This window comes from Narcine bancroftii, chromosome 7 (genome assembly GCF_036971445.1).
Source record: "Narcine bancroftii isolate sNarBan1 chromosome 7, sNarBan1.hap1, whole genome shotgun sequence".
Lineage (NCBI taxonomy): Eukaryota > Metazoa > Chordata > Chondrichthyes > Torpediniformes > Narcinidae > Narcine > Narcine bancroftii.
Genome location: NC_091475.1, coordinates 161,786,812 through 161,807,936, shown reverse-complemented (window position 1 = coordinate 161,807,936; position 21,125 = coordinate 161,786,812). Strand labels below are relative to the sequence as shown.

Here is a 21,125-nt window from a genome sequence, read left to right as displayed (position 1 = left end):
GTTTTCTGTGGAATTTTACAAAATTTTGTATGAAGATTTATCATCTGTGTTTGAGGATGTATTACAACAAGTAATTGAAGAGCATGAGTTGCTGGAATCTTGCTCCAGTGCTTTAATTACTGTAATTCCAAAAAAAAGATCGAGATCCATTGCAATTGTCTTCATATAGAACTATTTCTCTACTGAATGTAGATTATAAAATTATAGCAAAAGTGTTAGCAAATCGACTTGCTAAGTATTTACCTAAATTGATACATATTGATCAAACAAGTTTTATTAAGAATAGAAATGCATCAGATAATATTCTTCGATTGATTACTTTGGTCAATGCATATCGACAGCAGCCCAACCAATCCTTCTATACCAACCCATGATAGGGTTGAATGGGAATTTTTATTTCAGGTGTTGGAGAAGTTTAAATTTGGCCCTTTTTTATTGGTTGGGTTAAAGCTTTATATACAAGCCTGATTGCCAGAGTGGTGACAAATGGTCAAGTTTCATTACCGTTCAAATTGACACGTTCAACTCGACAAGGGTGTCCATTGTCACCAGCCTTGTTTGCATTGGCTATTGAACTGTTAGCTCAAACAATAAGAGAGAATGAACAGATAAGAGGGATGAGAGTTATTGATGATGAATATAAGATTAATTTATTTGCAGATGCTGTTTTGATATATTTGACAGACCCAGAATGATATTGCCGCATCAGCAGGAATGTTTATTGCAATATGGAACATTATCTGGATATAGGTTAATTGGGATAAGAGTGAATTTTTGCCAGTTGGAGAAGGAGATTATTCAGAATATAAAGATATTATAAAATTGAAATGGTCTGATAAAATTAAATATTTGGGAATAATTGTAAATGCTGATCATCAATCTTTATATAAGTTAAATTATGTTCCTTTACTAAAAAAGATTAAAGCAGATTTAATTAAATGGAAAGATCTCCCGTTAACTTTAATTGGTTGTTAATTGTATTAAGATGAATATTTTTCCTCATATTCAATATTTATTTCAGTCAATACCATGTCCTCTTTTAAAGTGATTTTTTCAGCATTTAAATAAAGCCGTGAGAGAATTTTTATGGAAAGGTAAATTATCGTGGGTAGCATTACATAAACTTACTTGGAAGTATGCATTAGGTGGGCTTCAATTACCTCATTTTCAAAATTATAATGAAGCAGCCCAGTTGAAATTTATTAGTAGATTGATGGATTTGGACCAACCCCCAAGTTGGGAGAAAGTTGAGATAGCTTGCATTTCTGAAATTGAGGTGCATCAATTTATATACAATGGAATATAATATGCTGATATTAAAGCATTTATTAAAGGTGTGGACTAAAAGAAATAAGATTTTAGGATCAAAAGATAAAATGTCAATTTTAACCCCATTATATAATAATCAGCTTATTCCTTTTTCAATATTTAATAAATATTTAAAGATTTGGGATTTTAAGGGTATAAAGACATAGCAGGATTGTTTTGTAGAAGGGCAGCTTCTTTCCTTTAATCAATTGAGGGAATGTTTTGATATTGCTGAAAATTCTTTGTTGGTTTACTATCAACTTCGAGCCCTGGTGAAAGACATGTATGGTAGAGAGATGACTTTACCTGTATTGACGGAATTTGAATCTTTGAATCCTTCTATACCAAAAAAGGGATATATTTCTGTTATGTATCAAGTGTTACAAGACAATATGGATAAACCGGAATGGGAGAAGTCTAAGCTTAAGTGGGAAAATAATTTAGCTTTTGTTTTTCCTGAAGATTATTGGGCAGCTATGTGCTACGACAGTGCAACTAAATTGACAAATGTATGGTATGGAATGGTTAATTATTTTTTACATCAGTTATATTTAACTCCAGAGAAATTGAAAAATGATGGTTTTAGTAACTCGGATTCTTGTTTTAGATGTGGTGTATGTACTGGTACTTTTTTACATGCTTTTTGGTTTTGTGTTCATGTACAACCATTTTGGGAAGAAATGAAGTTAATTTTGGAAAAATTATATAACATTAAGTTACCATTAGATCCATCTATTTTTTTAATGGGTTACATGGTCCCTTTAAAGGGACAAGGGCTGGATAAATTTCAGATTGAATTTGTACATTTAGTACCGTCTGTAGCTCACAAATGTGTAGCAAGTACATGGAAAGATAACACAGTGATTAATATAACACGATGGCATAGTGAATTGAAAGCTTGTATTGTTATGGAAAAAATTACATACAATTTGCATGATAATTACTCTTTTTTTTGTTAATAAGTGGTTACCGTATTTGGAATATATGCATTTAGATGTACTTTGAGGTATTATATATTTTTCCTTTTTTTTTAGCTCTCCCTAAGAGAGCTGGCTGATGGGGTGGGATGAGTATAATTTTTTTTCTCTTTTTTTGTGCTTATGTTTTTCTTTTTATAAATATATATATATATATATACATATATATATATATATATATATATATATATAAAATTACTTATATTGGACTGTATATTATTTTTATATTAATGATTTTCTTAAATAAATAGTTTTTTTTATAAAAAGGCAGATATGAGGACCCAAATAGCCCACTTCTGCTTTTGGTTTTCTTCTGATAAATTGGTCTGATAAATACGAGGCATTTGATGCCAGAAAATAAGATTTTTTTTTGTGTATGGTGGTCCTTCATGAGGATGTTTAGAATCAAATCTATATGAGTGAAGGAATGTTTGCAGGATTCAATGTGAGATTGGCTGAGGCAATGTTTTGTACTGGGCAAGCTGCTTCTTTGTGACGAGAGGTTGGTTTGAAAACATATACTTAACCAGAAAACAAAGTTTTTGAGGAGGGATCTGGCATCATTGGAAGGTAACTTGATGTACTGGGTTGAATATGATGACTTTGACGTTCAGCTGCAGAAAACATATCAAAGACATTATGTTGAATAAACAGAGAGAGAGAGAGATCTGGAGTTAGAGCAGAATGCTATTTATCTACAAATTGAAGATACTGTGTAACTACAAATGATGTTGTGAAAGGGAACTGTTTAAGAGTGGAAGCTGAAGAGGTCATGAAAGAATGTTGGGTTGACATTGGAGGTGATGTGGGGAATGGGAAGTGATTTCATTCCAAGATATATTGTGGTTGTACCTGTCACTCTTTTGAAAAAGCAATCTGTTGTAATGAACGGAGGCAAGGCTCTGGAGGAACATCGAACATCATAACCTCGCAAAACAATTTTACCTGTAACCTTGGTTATATTCATGGAAACCAGCTTGGAAGGTCTGAAAAGGGGAGTTTTAGGAGAGATGAGTGGGGGGGAAAAAAACATGTTGAATGGATGTTGGAATAAATGCATTAATAACTAGGAGCTGTGAAGCTGATTCTGCATTTTACAGGAAGGCATGACAGTGCCTCAGAGGGAGGCATTGGCAATTGCTGCAAATATGGGCGACCAGAATTAAGCAGAAAATGAGAGAGGGGGAGAGGATGAGAGAGAATGATCTCAATGCTGCAGAATGCCAAGGCTGAGGGAAATTTTACAGTAAAAGTGAATGTAAAAGGTGCAGAGCTGCATCAGTCTGACGTTTGCAGCCAAGCCATTCCATAGAGGCAGAAGTACACTGAAGGATGAAAGGCAATAGTAGGTGCAGGAAATAAGTAAAAATCAGCTAAGTGGAGATACTGAGCTGGAAGGGACTCAGCCGAACTGTGTTGCCCATGAAATAATTGGATATTTTTAACCCAAAAAGGCCTGGTATATATTTAGAAATGCAGCATGGTAACAGGCCCTTCTGGCCCACAAACCACACCTCCCAATTAGATCCATGTGACCAATTAACCCACTAACTCATTTATCTAATTTGTGAACTGTCTGAACGTGATGAAGTAAGGGCAGGCCAGTAGAATTTACACTGTATATGAATTGGTGTTAATTTAAAGACAATCAAAAGTCCAGTGTTTATTGGATTCAGAATGATAATCTAATGAAGCAAAACGAGTTAGTCCATTGCAAGTAGGTGAATCTACAAGGTATTTTGTTGTTCATTCACTTATGATATCTAATCTGTGCAGACAAAATCTCATTAATCCTGAGGATCCAAGATGCAACAGACTGACTCTTACAGGCCAAATGGTGACTGTACCCTCTGATGAAATAGAATTTGCAAAGCAAGCCATGTTTTCAAGGTTTGTCATTTTATCATTCATGTGTGAACTAGTATCTCTCACATGCACCTCATTTAAGTAGAAAATCAGAGTGGCAGGGACTGCATGCACATTGACAGATTGTTTCAATGACACTATATACCATTAAGAATGATGGTATATACCACTCCTTCATCCCGCTCCCATCGATCCACCTAAAACTTGCTAGCTTGTGCCCCTCTCCCTTCCCCTTCCACCTTCTTACTCAGGCATCTGCCTGATTGTCAGCTCAGGCTTTTCGTGGATTCTACATGACCTGCTGAGTTTTTCCAAAATTGATGTATCACTTTGTGCATCTAATTAGCATTTTCAAAGTATAAGTGATTGAGAAATAACAAAAATTAATACTGTGCATTTTCGTTCTTTGTTTATTCTTTATTTTCTTGGTTCTTACAAGGCACAGGCAGTTTTGCTGACAGATTAAGAGAAACACAGCAATTTACAACATGCATTTAATGATAAGATGGTCAACTAAGTTAACAGTGGAATCCTCTGAGAAGGCAAAACGACTAAAGTATTTAAACATAAGTATACTTGTGGCAGGACAGTTAAGGATGAGAGAATGTTCTGTAGTGAATGTAATATTGAAACTTTTTCTGTTTGTACTAACAGGCATCCAGTGATGAAGAAATGGCCTCCAGGACACAACTGGGTCTTTATGAAAATGAATATTCAACAGGCGTGGCTCCAGAACTGGATTGGAGGGGTTGCCATGATCCAAGTCGAAGATTACTTCAAAGCCAACCCAATGAGTATTAAATAGTTTGTAAAAGAGCATATCTAAGATAATAAAATTTCCATTACAGTTTTTGCAGATGCCCATTTTGAAACTTTAGGTAATTTTTCCCCCTATAGGCATAACCAGTTGAGTATGGAAGGCACAATTAATTAAAATATTTATTATTTTCAATCGCCAATTGTCCCGGTGTAGGTGGTGATTAACCTATATAAACCACGGTGTAATTCATGTGGTGAAGAAGGTACAACTATCGTCCTGTTAAGAAATTCCAAGAATTTGAAGGACTTGTGACATGGTGTAAAATGGAAACTTTACTACTTCTTCCCAGTATTTCTTGCTTCTGCCATTAGTGACCACATTGGTGTGCTAGCCTGTGCTGCAAGGAATGTGTTAACATACCTCAAACTTGAATCGTCTTAATATCCTGTGTAAGATTGTGCTTTGAAACTGCCAAATTTACTTGCAGTACATTCTGCAAGTTTTCTGTGGGATTTCAGATTTTCTTCCTTGAGATGAATCCACTGCGGCATGGAACCTTCAGAATTTAATTACAGAATATTGTGGCTTGCTTTATTGGTGTTAGTAGGTATTGACAGTACTGCTGGCTTCAAAATATAAAATTTCAGGGCAGAACATTCATTAGTTGGTTGCAGCAATTTATGATTGCTAAATTGCTATTGAATATAACCTTGAATTTTGACATTATTGTTATATAATGGACTATGCGGTCCTAGCAATCTATTTGTTGGTGATGTATAACATGTTCCGATGAGAGAATGTTCTGTAAGGTACTTGGTATTTGGAAGGTTCAACTGTTTGTGCCAGCAGACATCAATTGCTGAACAACTAGCTTCAGGCGAGCCATTACGTGAAGCCCTCATCCAAAAACTTCAAATTTGCAGAGTGCACCCTTCAGCTGCAGCCGTTATGTTGAATAATCTATGGTAAATCATAATAATTTGGAATAAAATGACATGTTTCACATTTATAATTTGGAATAAAACTGCATGTATCACATTAAGCAGTTTAATATTAATGTATTATTTAATTATGCCTACAAAATGTATTAGAAGGAAAATTTTCATGATTGTACTTCTTCAGTGCACGAAAGGCACACAAATAGTTCCCTGAACGTAAATAATGGTTAAAGCATCATTGAAAGGAGTTAGTTTTCTTTCTTTGCATTCTTCAAGGGTTAACTAAGCCTTGGAAGTTAATTACAGGTGCTCCCCTACTTACAATAGTCTGACTTACGATTTTTTTAATGTTATGATGGTTCGAATCTGTACTTCCAACTTCGAATTCTGATGTGTTCCCACACTTGTGATATGCGAATATGAGAGTGAAATTGATAACCCTGTTGCTTCATCATCCAGCAATTAATTTTAGTTCAATGCTTCAAACATTCTTCATGCCAAGTGTGCATTAATGGTTTTTTTCAGTGTGGAATAAAGGTATTCAAAACTTAATTATAAAAAATGGTAGGTGCAGCATTCTTTATTGACGTATGATTTTTCAGCTGACGATGGGCTTGCCGGCATGCCACCCATTGTAAGTTGAGGAGAAGTTGAATAGATATTTTCAAGTTACACCAGTGGAACTTTGTGAGAATGTTTCAATATTTCTTTAGCGTTTGAATCCGCTATATTTTTTATTACATAACTATGTCTCTCTCTGTCGTGATTCTTATAAACTCCGGTAACTGCATTCAGCCAATCCAGCCCTTACTCCAGCCAAATTTCTGTAATGGCCACAACATCATAGTTCCACATTCTGATCCATGCTTTAAGTTTAATCCTAATACACCTAGCATTGAAATAGACACATTTCAACCCCCTTAACTGGCTACATTTATGTTTTTTCCCTTGTCTGTCCTTCCTCACAAACTCAGAACATCATGCTTTTGTCCTTCTACCCTAATCTCCGCACACACATTCTGATTCCAACCCCCACAAAACTCGTTTAAACCCTCTTCAACAGCTCTAGCAAACCTACCCACAGGTTATTGGTCTCCCTCCAATTCAGGTGCAGCCCGTCCTTTTTGTACAGGTCAAACCTCGCCTAGAAGAGATCCCAATGATCCAGAAATCTGAACCCCTGTCTCCTGCACCAACTCTGCAGCCCATACATTCATCTGCCACACTTTTCTTGTTCCTACCCTCTCTGGCACGTGGCACAGGCACCAATCCCGAGATCCTACTTTTTAACCTTTCCTAACTCCCTATATTCTATCTTCAGGACATCATCCCCACTCCTCTCTATGTAATTGGTCCCCACGTAGACCATGACATCTGGCTGCTCACCCTCCCCCTCCAAAATGCTATGATCTCGATCAGAGACATCCATGACCCTGGCACCTAGGAGCCAACATACCATCCAAGAGCCTCAATCTCACTCACCAAACCTCCTATCTGCTCTCCTAACCAACAAGACCCTAATTACCATAGCTCTCCTCTTATCCCTCCTTCGCTTCTGAGCCACCCCCTTCCCCCAGAGACATGACCACTGTGAATTGTCCCCAGTAGATTGTCCCCCACCAATAGTATACTTATTGTTGAGGGGAATGGCCTCAGGGGTTCTCTGCACTATCTGCCTATTCCTCTTCCCTCTCCTAACAATTATCCAGTACCTGTCTCCTGACTTTTAGGGGCAAATGTCTCCCTGAAGCTCCTATGTCACTGCCTTGGCCTCTCAAAGTATCCTGAGTTCATCCAGCTCCCTAACACAGCCTCCCAGGAGCTGCAGCTTGATGCACCTCTTGCAGATGTAATCATCAGGGACAAATTTAGCTGTCCCAGATTTCTCACATCCTGCAATTGGAGCACTCAATTGCCCTAACTGCTGACTCAATTAATTCCTCACAATTTAAATTCAAAGGTCTTATCTCTCCCTCCCTATCTCCCTCCCCCCCCCCCCCCCCCCCCAGTATCGCCACTGCACCTTTTGGATTAACTACCACTCTTTGCCCTAATACGCTCCTGAGGAGGTGAAAACCCAAAGAAAAAACCAGTGGCCAATTTCAGGAAAATCTTTGGGAAATTCCTCCCCAACAGCAATCAAGCAAAGCTCCAGAAGATCACTGAAATTTGTGATACATTACCAGCAAGACTTATTCTAATAACTAGCATCAAATTCCCTCTGGACACCAAAGAGCAGATTAGCAGTCAGACCTTGGAATGGTGCAGGAAATAAAGGGTTGTAGTTATGGGTGATTTCAACTTCCCTAATATTGATTGGCACCTCCTGACTGTAAGAGGGATGGATGGGGTTGAATTTATTAGGTGCTTTGAGGAATTCCTGACAGAGTATGTGGACCTGCCGACGAGAGGAGATCTAGTTCTGGGTAATGAACCTGGTCAGGTGGCGGACCTCTCGGTGGGGGAGCATTTTGCTGAGAGTGAGAGTGGTATAGCTATGGAAAAGGATAAAAACAGACAAAATAGGGAAGTGCTTAACTGGGGGGAGGGCTAATTATGAAAGCACAGAAGTAATGTGGAGGAAGTTTACTAACCACTTGTGCTGGGTTCAAGATGGGTTTCTACCACTGGGACAAGGAAAAGATGGGAGGAAAAGGGAGCCATAGCTGTCAAAAAAGGTGAGGCAACTAGTCAAAAGGAAGAAGGAAGTATATGTTAGATACAGGAAGCAGAAACTAGGAAGAGCTCATGAGAAATATACAGTTGCAGGAAGGAGCTTAAGAAAGGACTTAGGAGAGCTCGAAGGGGTCATGAGAAAGCTTTGTCACGTAAAATTAAGGAGAGCCCCAAGGCTTTGCACGCATATGTGAAGAACAGAAGGATGAAGAGAATGAGGGTGGGGCCGCTAAAGGAGGCAACACGTGCCTGGAGACTGAGAAGGTTGGGGAGGTCCTAAATGAATACTTTGCTTCAGTATCCATGAGAGAGAAGGACCTTGATCACGGTGAGGTTGAAATTGAACAGGCCTGTGTGCTGGACAATGTTGAGATTAAGAAAGCGGAAATGTTGGACCTTCTTATAAACATCAAGATTGATGTCTCTGGTGCCGGACACAATTTACCCCAGGCTGCTATGGGAAGTGAAAGAAGAGATAGCTGGGACAGTAGTGACGATCTTTGAATCTGCTTTGGCTGTGGTGAGGTGCTGGAGGATTGGAGAATTGCAAATGTAGTCCCCTTATTTAAAAAACGTAATAGGGAGTATCCTGGGAATTATAGACTGGTTTGCTTGCATCAGTTATGTGCCACCTTTAGAGATGAATCTTAAGGATAGGATTTATGAGCATTTGGAGAAGTACAGTCTCATCAAGAATAGTCAGCATGGCTTTGTGAAGTGAAGGTCGTGCCTCACGAGACTAATTGAGTTTTTTGAGGAGGTAACAAAAGAAATTGATGAGAGTAGGGTGGTAGATGTGTAAATGGATTTTAGCAAGGCATTTGACAAGGTCCCCATGAGAGACTCATCCAAAATCTCATGAGGCACGGGATCAGTGGAACCTTGGGTAAGTGGACAAAATATTTGCTTGCAGAAAGAAAGCAGAGAGTAGTAGTGGAAGGAAAGTGATCTTCCTGGAGGTTAGTGACTAGTGGAGTGCCGCAGGGATCTGTTCTGGGATCTCTGCTCTTTGATATTTTTATAAATAACCTGGATGAAGAGGTGGAAGGATGGGTCAGTCAGTTTGTGGATGATACGAAGGTTGGAGAAGTTATGGGTGGAGCTGAAGATTTTCAAAGGTTACAAGAGGATATAGACAGGATGTAGAGTTGGGCAGAAAAGTGGCAGATGATGTTCAATCTGGATAAGTATGAGGTGATGCATTTTGGAAGGACAAACCAAAAGGCTGAGTACAGGGTTAATGGTCAATTACTTAAGAGTGTGGATGAACAGAGGGACCTTGGGGTCCAAATCCATGCATCCCTCAAGGTTGCCACACAGGTTGATAGGATAGTTAAGAAGACTTATAGGATGTTAGCCTTCATTAATAGGGGGATTGAATTCAGGAGTGGAGAGGTCATGTTGCAACTCTACAAATCTCTGGTGAGACCACACTTGGAATATTGTGTTTGGTTCTGGTAACTTCATTATAGGAAGGATGTGGAAGCTATGGAGGGGGTGCAGAGGAGATTTACCAGGATGTTTCCTGAATTGGAAAACAAATTTTATGAGGAAAGGTGAGCAGAGCTGGGACTTTTCTCTTTGGCGTGTAGAAGGATGAGAGGAGATTTAATAGAGATCTACAAGATTATAGGGTGGACAGCCACCGCCTGTTTCCCAGGGCAGGAATAGCAAACACCAGAGGGCATGTGTACAAAGTTAGGGGAGGTAAGTTTAGGGGAGACATCAGGGGTAAGTTTTTTTACACAGAGTGTTTTGGATGCCTGGAATTCCTTGCCTGGGATGGTGATGGAGCCTGGAGCATTAGGGCCATTTAAGAGACACTTAAACAGGCACATGGATGAAGGAAAAATGGAGGGTTACAGGGTAGGGTAGGTTTAGTACTTTTTTTTAGGAAGGGATATATGGGTTAGCACAACATTAAGAGCCAAAGGGCCTGTAGCGTTCTATGTATGTGGGTAATGATGATACTGTTAATGTTAAAAAAATATTGTACATCATTTTACAACATCTTCCTTAGCAGTACAACTTGAAACTTACAGAAAAATCGAAACAGTAGATACTGAAGTATCTACATATGAAAGGTGCAAGTGAGATGTTGCCAGTTGTTTAGAAAACCAACTGAAAATTTTAAATTGTAAAGTATTTATGTTGTTACCAATATGTCATTGTAGAAATTTTTTTTCTCTTTTCAAGTTGTTCATTGATCTACTCATGAAAAATAACTCGGGATATATTTTATTTTATCACTAAAGAAGAGCTGATATTTTTGTAGGAAAGAACATGGGACAACAATTTTTTCTCAAACCATATTCCTAATCCAGAATGTGATAACATCAATGCTTGCATGGTCAAGATAGAGAAAATAGTTCTATTGAGATAAATGCAAGGAGCTTTCTGTTTTTTTTAAAATCATGGTCTCCTAGTTTTAATTGTGCACTCCCACTTCTGCTGTTGAACACTGTAAGGAGTGTCCATTGCTTTCTTATATTAACACTGATCCTTTGATGCTTGAACATCTAATTATAAGCACAAGTTAAGAATAGTCTTGCAACAGAACTAACCAGCTAAAGGCCAAGGAATATACAAATGTTTCAGTGTAAAAATGTTATCTGTAAATTTATGGTCTTTTGAAGAACTCTGATTCTGGGAGTTCAGCTGAACTGCATTACTGTACAACTGTGAACCAAGAACAAAATACTTTTATTGTACCATGATACAATTATATGCTTGATCTTAAAAGGAATTATGCCTCAAGAGATTATCCTTATCAGTTATGAATTCACAGTTGGATAAAAGTTGATTTTCATTTTGCCCAAGTCATTGCTTCGAAGACAGAGATCAGAATAGAAGAACAAATTCTAAATTATTAGCCCATATAGAATGGAAACAGACCCTTCACTCAACTCATCCATATCAACTAGGTTGCCCATCCAAAATAATCCCACGCATGAAAAAAAGGAAAATATATCTTTAAAAAGTTAAATATGAACAAATAAATAAAGTTCTTCATTTGGAATAGAAAGCAAAGAATTAAAGGAATGTATATTTAAATATATTAAATTCAAATTTTAAATATAAATTTGGACATGCAGACCACAAGCCTGTGCCACCCAATTGACCTACTACCCTGATACATTTTGAACAGTGGGAGGAAACTGGAGCACCCAGAGGAAATCCATGCAGGCACTGGAAGAAAGAGAGCACGGGATTCAGAACCCGGTCCCAATCGCTGGCATTGTAACAGCATTGCACTAACTATGTTTTTTTTCCATAATCCTTTGTCTTTATGAAAGCATAGAACTGTTCTTTTGAAAGCATAATTAAATTGATTCTTCCCTTGTTGCAAAAACAAAAACCTTGTAACTCAGCTGAATGTGATAATCAGAAATTAAAAAAAAAAAGAAATCTGAGATAATAAAGAGGTGGTCTGTAATACAGATGGCCTGTAATTTTTACTTGCTACAGCCAAACAGGTATGTAAAAGACACTGCCAATACTAGTATAAATTAATTCATCACAATATGCCAAGTCCAAAGAAGAGATAAAAAATATAAAAGTATACATAAATAAATATTCACAGTCACAGTTAGTGCAAGAGTTTAGGGAGAAGATTAGAGGGAACTTCTTCACACAGAGAGTGGTGGAGTGTGGAACGACCTGCCAGGTGAAATGGTGAATGTGGGCTCAGTTTTACCATTTAAGAATTTGGACAGGTACGTGAATGAGAGGGGTATGGAGGCCTATGGACTGGGCACAGGTTAGTAGGACAAGGCAAAGTAATAGTTCAGCACAGACTAGAAGGTCCTGTTTCTGTGTTGTACTGTTCTATGGATCTAAGAAAAAAAAGTAGTTTCAATAGTGCAGATAGATCTTTGGTGGTCCCGGAGTAGTTTAGGGTTAGGATCAGAGTAGTATGGGGTCATTCAAGAGCCTGATATCTGTTGGGGAAAAAAACTGTTCTTGAATCTAGAGATGCTAAACCTCAGGCTTCTGTACTTCCTGCCTGAAGATATCAACGAGAGGTTGTGACAATGGTAATGGGGGCCTTTTACAATTTTGTTTGCCTTCTTGAGGCAACGTCTGACAGAGAAGTCTTCAATGGACAGGAGGTCAGGCCTCGTGATGCATTTAACTAGGTTGGCCACATTCTGCAGCCTTCTGTGTTCCTGAGCACTCAAGTTTCCAACTCGTGTTGTGACCATACTTTCCAAATAGTATTTGACGAATGGCCAAATCTCCTTAAAAGGTAGAGGTGATGGTGTGCCTCATTGGGCGCAGGAAAAACCCTCTCCAGTGCTGTCCTGTCAATAAAGACAGGCCTGTGATTCCTAGGCCTCCCCCATAATCTCCTTGGTCTTGTTGACATTTGGAGCAAGATTATTATTCTGGCACTACCCAACCAGATTCTCAATCTCCATCCTCTATTCTGACTCATCATTACCCACTATTCTGCTAACAATAGTGGTGTTGTCAGAGAATTTCTGGAATGTGTTGGAGGCAAACTCAGCTATGAAGTTGTGAAAGTAGCAGGATTCAAGCAGGAGATGAAGCACAAAGCCTTGGGGTGCTCCTGCTTTGATGGTCAGCGAGGATAAAATTGATGTTGCCAACCTGCACTGATTGGAGTCTGCAAATTAGAAAATTGAGATTCTCATTGTAGAGGGACAAACAGTCCAGATCCTTCAGTTTGATTATTAATTTTGTTGAGATGATGGTATTAAATGCTGAGCTGTAGTCAATGAACAGTCTGACATAGGTTTTCTTATGGTCTGGGTGATCTAACACAGAATGGAGGGCCAGCAAGATGGGATCTTCTGTTGACCTGTTGTAATGAGGGCGGGTTATAGTGGATCCAGGTTGTTCCTGAGATAGGTGTTGATTTGGTCCAGACCAACTTCTCAGAGCACTTCATCACAATACATGAGGTGTCACATTGCTTTTCACCCTCTGCAGGGACCACTCCCTCTGAGACTCCCTCGTCCCCTCCTCACTCCCACTAGTTACCTCTTTGGTACCAATCCCTGTAACTGCAGGAGGTACTACACTTATGCCCACTCCTCTTCCCTCACCACCATTCAGGGCACCAAATAGTCCTTCCAAGCGAAGCAACACTTCACTTGTGAACCTGCAGGGGTCATCTACTGCATCTGGTGCTTCTATTGTGGTCTCCTCTACGTCAGAGAGACAGGATGCACACTGGGAGATCGCATCATTGAGCACATCAGCTCTGTCCCACTGGCCACCCATTTCAATTTTCCCACCGCATGAACTGCCAGGCTGAGACCATCTGCCAATTGGAGGAAAAACATCTTCCATCTATAAGCCATTGACTATGACTTCTCTGGTTTACATTAGAACTTCCCTCTGCCACAACCCCCCCCCTCCCCCCCCATCTTCTTCCTGTTGTCTCCTCTTGCTCTGTTTCTCTTTTCCCTTTTCCCTGTCTCCTTTCACAGAGCCAAAATCAATTTTCACCTTTCCTCTTATCACATACAATTAAATTTTGTTTGTTGGTGTGTATCGTACCCCTCCCATTCTACACCCTTTTGTTTCCCGGCCTTCAATTTGGATGCCTGTCTTTTTGTCACATACCTTGTGGAAGTGTTTTGACTGGTTTAATGAATGTCCTTTTGAAGTAGGTGGAGACTTCAGACCATAACAGCAAGGAGTTGAAAATGTCTGCAAACACCCTAGCCAGCTGGTTCATGCAGGTTTTAAGGACATGGGAGGTACACCATTTGGGCTGGATCCTTTCTGAAGATTCACGGTCTTGAAGGGTGAATATAAACTCTTTAAGTCCTCTGACAACAAGATTTGGAAAATTCACAAACCGTGAACTGTGTAATTTCATAATTTCTCCCTTTCAGAGATGGGAGAATTTAAAATTGGGAATTAAACAAATATAGGGTAATTTTTGTCTAGCCTCATGGAGGATTCACATATAACCGTCAAGACAAATTGGAGATTCCAGAGTGCCATAAAAATGACAAATTATTGTTGAATTAGGTGTCCAGCCTATTGGTTTTGTGGAATGAGTGGGTGGTGAAAGTAATGGTAAAATAAGAATGAGAATAATTTAATATGAAACATCAGAGTGAATTCTTGGGGAGAAGTGGAAAAAGAATGATAATGATTATAAAAGGGTAAATAGTTACTTCCATAATCCTGATAGAGATGACTTGGTGGAGGGGCATTTTGAGATCATGGGAGATTTAATGAACAGTGAATAGAAAGAATGTGAGAAATGTCTCCTCGTCACCCATTCTCCCCTCCCCCCCCCCCCCCCCCTTCCAACCTCAGCTCTCATTTTATTGGGGAAGTATTTAATCCCAAAATGGATTGCAATTAACTATTCAAATATTTTGATCCTCTCAATTTTAACAGATCTCTCTCCCCACCACTCCCCCCCCCCCACCCCAGTCACCAGCTATATTGTTTTTTTCTTTGTTTTTAATTAATGTGGATATTCTGGGTATGGCTGGCAAGGCCAATGTTTAGTTTCTACCCCAATTGACCTTGAGAAATGGTGTTACCTTCTCAATCTGCTTCAGCCTTCTGATGAAGGAATTCTCACTTAGTTGAGGGGTGCATAACGATTAATGCAAGCTTTTTATATCAATGTCCATTCAGTGCTCAATTTATTCATTGCAAGTTCATGCAGGACTTAATTAAATTTTAATTAGTCCCTGAGGAGAGGAAGTGTAGTTTGATAGTGAAATGCTCTGAGTACATGATCTTTACTCCACGAAAACTTCATCATTATGATATGAATTATGACCTGGGGTCAATCTTGTATCTGAAAAAAATAACTTAAATACTGTTTCTTTTGATCTCTTCTCATCCTTTTAAATATGAAAGTGGGTCTGGTGATTTTTCATAGTAGATTAGGAATGTATTACCTGGACCATTGGAGAATGAAGGGAGATTCGATAGAGGTGTACAAAATTCGGAGGGGTATAGATCAGAATCAGAATTCAGAAAAGATATTGAACCAGATGGAGGAAGGTAATGAAGAGGGATGGGTGGAAAGAAAAGAGATTGGGGGAAAAAAGCAGGGTTGTAGGTTTTCAAAAAATGGAAAATTCAAGGTTCATATCATTGAGTTGTGGGTTATCCAAGCAGAATATTCCATGACAGTGGAGAAGGCCAAGGGTAGACAAGTTGGTGTGGGAATGGAAAGGGGAAATTCAAAATGACAATTGCAGAGACCAGGTGTGCAGTAAATTGTTACCTAATCTATACTTGATTGCTCCAATATACTGGAGGCCATATTGTGAGTACTGAATACAATAGACCGGGTTGTAGGTGTATCTCTGCATTACCTCAAGAGGTGTTTTGGTCCCTGGATGGTGGTGAGGGAGTGTTATATGTGGATTAAGGATGATCATGGGACCTCCCTGTCTGCAGCCTAGTTGGAAGTTGCATCACCTGGCAATCAAGGTTGGACTCCACCCAACCATTAGCGCACACCTTACCATTGGCTCATTTGAATGATGTAGCATCATCATTGGCCAGGCGGCCAGCTCAGGACCATATAAATTCTTACACATCCTACAGTTCAATCTCTCTGCTCCTTCGTCCTGACTACGAATGCTGCTCCAAGCCAGGAAGCTTAACTGGACATTGTTGGCGGAGTCATTCGTAGGGTGTGCACTACAGTTAGAGCAGGACCATGCTATTGTTTGGTATTACTTTGCATTGAGCTGCCCCCACCCTGTTGATACAGGGAACTGGGAGTGATCGTTTAAGTCCCTGTCTTGTTAGAGTGTGTTACTAACTGTGTATTACTTAACACTGAGCCGCACCCCAAGGTACGTAGTCGGGAGTGCCCGCTGAAGCCCTTGTCTATGAGTTTGTACAAGTGTAGAAGAGTACGGTAGGGTAAGCAGCCAATGGTATCAAGGACCCTTTCACCCAGCCAATGTGCCTGCATACACCATTACAGTATTTAAGTCTCATACCATGTAGAGGAATAGGCTACTACCAGTATCAGAATCCAACCTGGATCCAATGTGAATGGCTATAGTTATTGAGTAGTTGAGTAATTAAGTATTGTTTGATGTCTTACCCTGTTTGATTCCCGTGTGTACAAAAAAGTTACCTTTGATTGTAACACTTGTGTTCAAGCTTCTCGCTTTGTGAATCCACCAAACCTGATACTATTCCCAATACAACAGGGAAGGGGGTGCAGAGACAAGTGTGGCATCTCATAGGAAGAAGTGCCAGGGGACGGTGTATGAGAAGGGAGAAGCAAAGCAGGGAGAGGTCCCTGTGGAAGCCAGAAAGGGGAGGAGAGGGCCATATGTGACTGGTGGTGGCATCCCTTTACCTCACAGATGCTGGTTGGCATGCTAAATTCTTCCAACAATTCATTTTTGCTTCATATTCCAGCATCTGCAGTCTCTTGTATCTCTTGATTCTTCACTGCCATCTGAATACAGAAGCAATCATTGCCTATGACATTCATTTCCAATGAATGTATAATTTTTTTTAAAAAATGAGTCATTGTGCCTCATAGCATAAATTGAATGATTCAGCCCTTTCAGAATCTTGGGTAGTGACTATAATATGTCCTTAACTTCTGTCCAAGCATGTGAGAACGATTTCACAATTCATATCAGTATGTTTTGACAAGACATAGAAAACATGCTGGAAACTGTAATAAAACTGTAATCACTTGAGAATTTTGAATTGGGAAATCCGAAACTCATTTATCTCCTACAAATTGAAGTCTTCTAGGTAAAGAATTAATCCATGTAAGTAACAAACAGTACTCAAGAAAATATCACTGAATGGTAAATGGGATTACTTTAATTTCAAACACTGAGAATAGGGCATAAATTCAGACTGAACATGGATGATCCCCATTGTTTCTTCCTCCCCTCATTTTAAGCACTCATTGAAAGCCAAATTTGTTGCAGCTAATGGAATAAGAACCTTTAGAAGGTGGATCCTGTAAAATCTTCTGGCCTAGACCATATAATTTTATGTGCCCTTAAAACCTGGGCAAACCAACTGGTTGGAATTTTTACATACATTTTCAACCTCTCACTATAACAGTAAGGCTCCCCACCACAGCAATTGCACTATGATGAAGTGCTTTGCAAGGTCAAATCCTGTCTCAGGATGGAGTTGAACCCTCTTCATTTCGCCTCTCAACAGATGAATGGTATTCACATCTTATTGGCACTCCACTCTGTGGTAGATCACCTGGACCACAAGAACACTTATGGCAGGCTGAACCTCATTGACTACAGCTCAGTGCTCAATACCATCAGGCCAGCAAAACTTATGGCCAAACTAAAAGGAGTTTGTGAAACTGGTTGGGTGGTGCCAGAACAACAGACTTGGTCTCAATGTCACCAAGACCCAGGAAGCAAAGTGACCATGTCTGCATTGATAAGAGGTATCAATGTAGATAGAGAGGGTTAGTTTCCTGGAAACCCATCAGACCTCTCCTGGAGCCAACTCATTGAGGCTTCCTTGAAAAAGGCACACAAATGCCTAGACTTTTTAAGAAATCTGAAGAGATTTAGCATGGTGTGGAATACTCTATTAAACTTTTACAGTTGCACTGAGGAAAGTAAACTGATAGGTTGCATGGTAGGGTAGGGGTGGTTGTAGGGTTGCATCATAGTCTAGTTTCCCAGGAATGCAGAAGGCTGTAGAAAGTGGAAAACACAACCAAGTCAATCACAAGATCCAACCTCCTATCCATTGAAGGCAGCAATGTGAGGTGCTGTCTCAGGAAGCAGCCAACATCATAAAGGACCCTCATCACAACCTCTTCTCACTGTTACCTTTGGGTAAATGATACAAAAGCCCGAAGATCAGCATCTCCAGGTTCAAGAACAGTTTCTTTCCAATGACCATCAGGATCTTGAAACCTCCCTTTGTCACATTAATTATGGCCTATTGCAACATCACCACAGGCCTGTTTTTCTCCTGCACTGTGATGACCAGGAATATTTATTAACTATCTTTTCTTTGAATTTATTATCTATTTTTAATTAAACATATACTATTGTATTTTTCATGAAGTGTCCGTTCAACTGTAGCAAGTAAGAATTTTGCTGCAAATGTACAATGTACTACGTATAATGCAATACATATAATTATCTAAAGTTAATGAAATAGCAAGTGATATTCTTGTACAAATGGCAAGTGCTGATGACAGAAAATTGCTAGTTAGGATTCTTGGGCTCCACATTGCTGAGTTCTGGGTTTTTTTGCAGGTTTTTTGTTGCCTTTGTGGTTTATTGAGAATTAAGTTCTCTATGTTGTGTTGTGATTATGGTGGGGGGGGGGGTGGTTAGTTAGATTTAGGTTAGGTTACTAATGTTGTATTGTAATTTTATTATTTTATTTTTTATCTTTTCTTTAAATGTAATTTTTCTCTTTATTCTTGTGATAAAATCTTTAAATAAAGAGAATTAAGTTCTCTCAGTGACACATTATATATTGTTCCGATAAAACATCACTGATGCCACAATTATTATTCATAGGAAGTCTTCAACAACGCTTTTTGATACAAATGATTAATTTTTGGTCTTCGTCATTCTTTCTAAAGGAACTCTATTAAAGAAGAATGCCGACAATTCTGCCGTGCAATAGCTCATGGTCGTGAAAGCGAAGTGATCCCCCAATCCCTACCTCCTCTGTTCCTCCCTTCTCTCCCACTCCTTGCCCACCCCCTATTCATTGCTGTGAATCGGAGAAAACCTCGAGTTTTTAATTTAATAATGGGCTTCTTTTCGCCATCTGGGTAATGACTCAGATTCAGTCCCCAGATGGCTGCTGCCAACCCCGGTCAGTGGAGCTAGGTCAATTATCCAAGAAAAACGCGAAATGATCCGCCCCATCAAGTTGAAAAAACACACACACACACACACACACACACAGATGCTGGAGAAACTTGATGAAGGGCTCAAGCCCGAAATGTTGGTGATATATCTTTACCGTTGCTACATCAAGGCACTGTTTGACCTGCTGAGTTTCACTTAACCACGGTGTCAGCAGAATCCTGTGTTTTACCCCCGCCCCACCAAGTTAATTCACAAATAACCATTCCCAATCGGGTCTATGATGTCATTGTGAAAGCGAATGTTGCAGTTTTCCAAACATTGTAACAGTTGAATAACCTTCACCAAATACTTGGTGATGTCATTTGTCTGTGAACCAATGGTGACTCCTGGGACCGGCTGTTCTTCTCGTCGTGAAAGGATGGCAACACCAGCTTTATTACCATGACGTTCTTTGAATTCAAAAAAGGAACAGAACGCAATTCTGAACGATTCTCCTTGATGCTACTTTAAACACGACAGAGGAAGAAGCGACGATCGATTTCCTTGCTGCTCTGGGAGCATCGGTCCGGGTTAAATTCTAGAGGCATGTAGCAGATGTTTTCTGCAACTTGCAGCGAGTGTCATTCCTCGCCTGATCGGTCCCTGACGTCAGGTTAGCGAGTGTCAACATCAACAGGTAGGCAAACTGCAACAGGAAGAGTCAGCAGGAAGGAATGAAGTCTCGAGGCGGAGTGCAGCAAAGTCACCAGTGAAAGACGGGGCTGCGGCGACCCAAAGTGGTGCACTCAGAGTGGGGTCAAGCCTCGGCCTCGCACAGAGACGCCCAGGCGAGCGGCCAGCGAGTGGGGGAAGATCAGGCCCCCGTGGAGCCGAGCCGCTCCGAGGAGAGTGTGGACCCTGAAGGTCGGGGTTGCACAGACCAGGAGACTGACGCTCATCTCACGGGACCGCCGTGCAGAGGCGCCCAGCCGCAGCTCGGAGCACGGACTCGCCAGCGACGATGGGACGACGGGCGGCCGGCTTCGGCTCCTGGCTGCGCTTGCCGTGGCTCCTGCTCCTGCTCCTGGGACCGGTGTTGGGCTCCAAGCTCGAGTGGTTCACGGCCTTTGTCGGCACCGCTTACCTGGACCCCGACACCAACGTGACCGTATCAGCCAGCAGCGAGAGCGGCAGGTGGGAGCTGAGGGTGCGGGGCAGGGATTCCGAGGGAGGGGGATGACACCGGGGGGGGGTGGGGGGGGGGAGTGACACCGGGGGGAGGAGTGGGGGGGGAGTGACACCGGGGGGAGGAGGGGGGGAGTGACACCGGGGGGAGGAGGGGAGAGTGACACCGGGGGGAGGAGTGGGGGGGGGAGTGACACCGGGGGGAGGGGGGTGGGAGTGACACCGGGGGGAGGAGGGGGGGAGTGACACCGGGGGGGGAGGGGGGGGAGTGACACCGGGGGGGAGGGGGGGAGTGACACCGGGGGGGGGGAGGGGGGGAGTGACACCGGGGGGGGGGAGGGGGGGGAGTGACACCGGGGGGGGAGGGGGGGGGAGTGACACCGGGGGGGGGAGTGACACCGAGGGGGGGGAGTGACACCGGGGGGGGGGAGGGGGGGGGAGTGACACCGGGGGGGGAGGGGGGGGAGAGTGACACGGGGGGGAGGGAGGGGGGGAGTGACACCGGGGGGGGGGGAGGGGAGGAGTGACACTGGGGGGGAGGAGGGGGGAGGGAGTGACACTGGGGGCTTGGAAAAGGTTTGGGAGGTGTCAACGTGACATTAAATAAACCAACCTTGAGAGGTAATTA

The 21,125-nt window shown here is 41.1% G+C and overlaps 2 protein-coding genes and 1 long non-coding RNA gene across 4 annotated transcripts in view; 2 read left to right on the top strand and 1 right to left on the bottom strand.

Annotated features, from left to right (window-relative positions):
• Positions 1-6,411, top strand: part of creg2 (cellular repressor of E1A-stimulated genes 2) — a 56,525-nt gene extending 50,114 nt beyond the window's left edge. Inside the window, exons 3-4 of the mRNA XM_069891062.1 lie at positions 4,062-4,175; positions 4,806-6,411. Of these exons, the coding sequence (XP_069747163.1) occupies positions 4,062-4,175; positions 4,806-4,956 (265 nt within the window). The 3' untranslated portion in view covers positions 4,957-6,411. The remainder of the gene's footprint in view (positions 1-4,061; positions 4,176-4,805) is intronic.
• On the bottom strand, positions 4,581-20,543 carry LOC138739296 (uncharacterized). The gene is made up of 3 exons (XR_011342150.1): positions 19,488-20,543; positions 16,858-16,959; positions 4,581-5,871 (listed from the first exon to the last, which is right to left on the bottom strand). It is a non-coding gene; the product is annotated as an uncharacterized lncRNA (long non-coding RNA).
• LOC138739294 (E3 ubiquitin-protein ligase RNF149-like) overlaps positions 19,694-21,125 on the top strand; it is a 56,734-nt gene continuing 55,302 nt past the window's right edge. Inside the window, exon 1 of one of the 2 annotated variants that reach the window (XM_069891059.1) lies at positions 19,694-20,506. In XM_069891059.1, coding sequence (XP_069747160.1) covers positions 20,334-20,506 — 173 coding nt within the window. In that variant the 5' untranslated portion in view covers positions 19,694-20,333. The remainder of the gene's footprint in view (positions 20,507-21,125) is intronic. The other variant, XM_069891061.1, reaches the window with a different exon arrangement.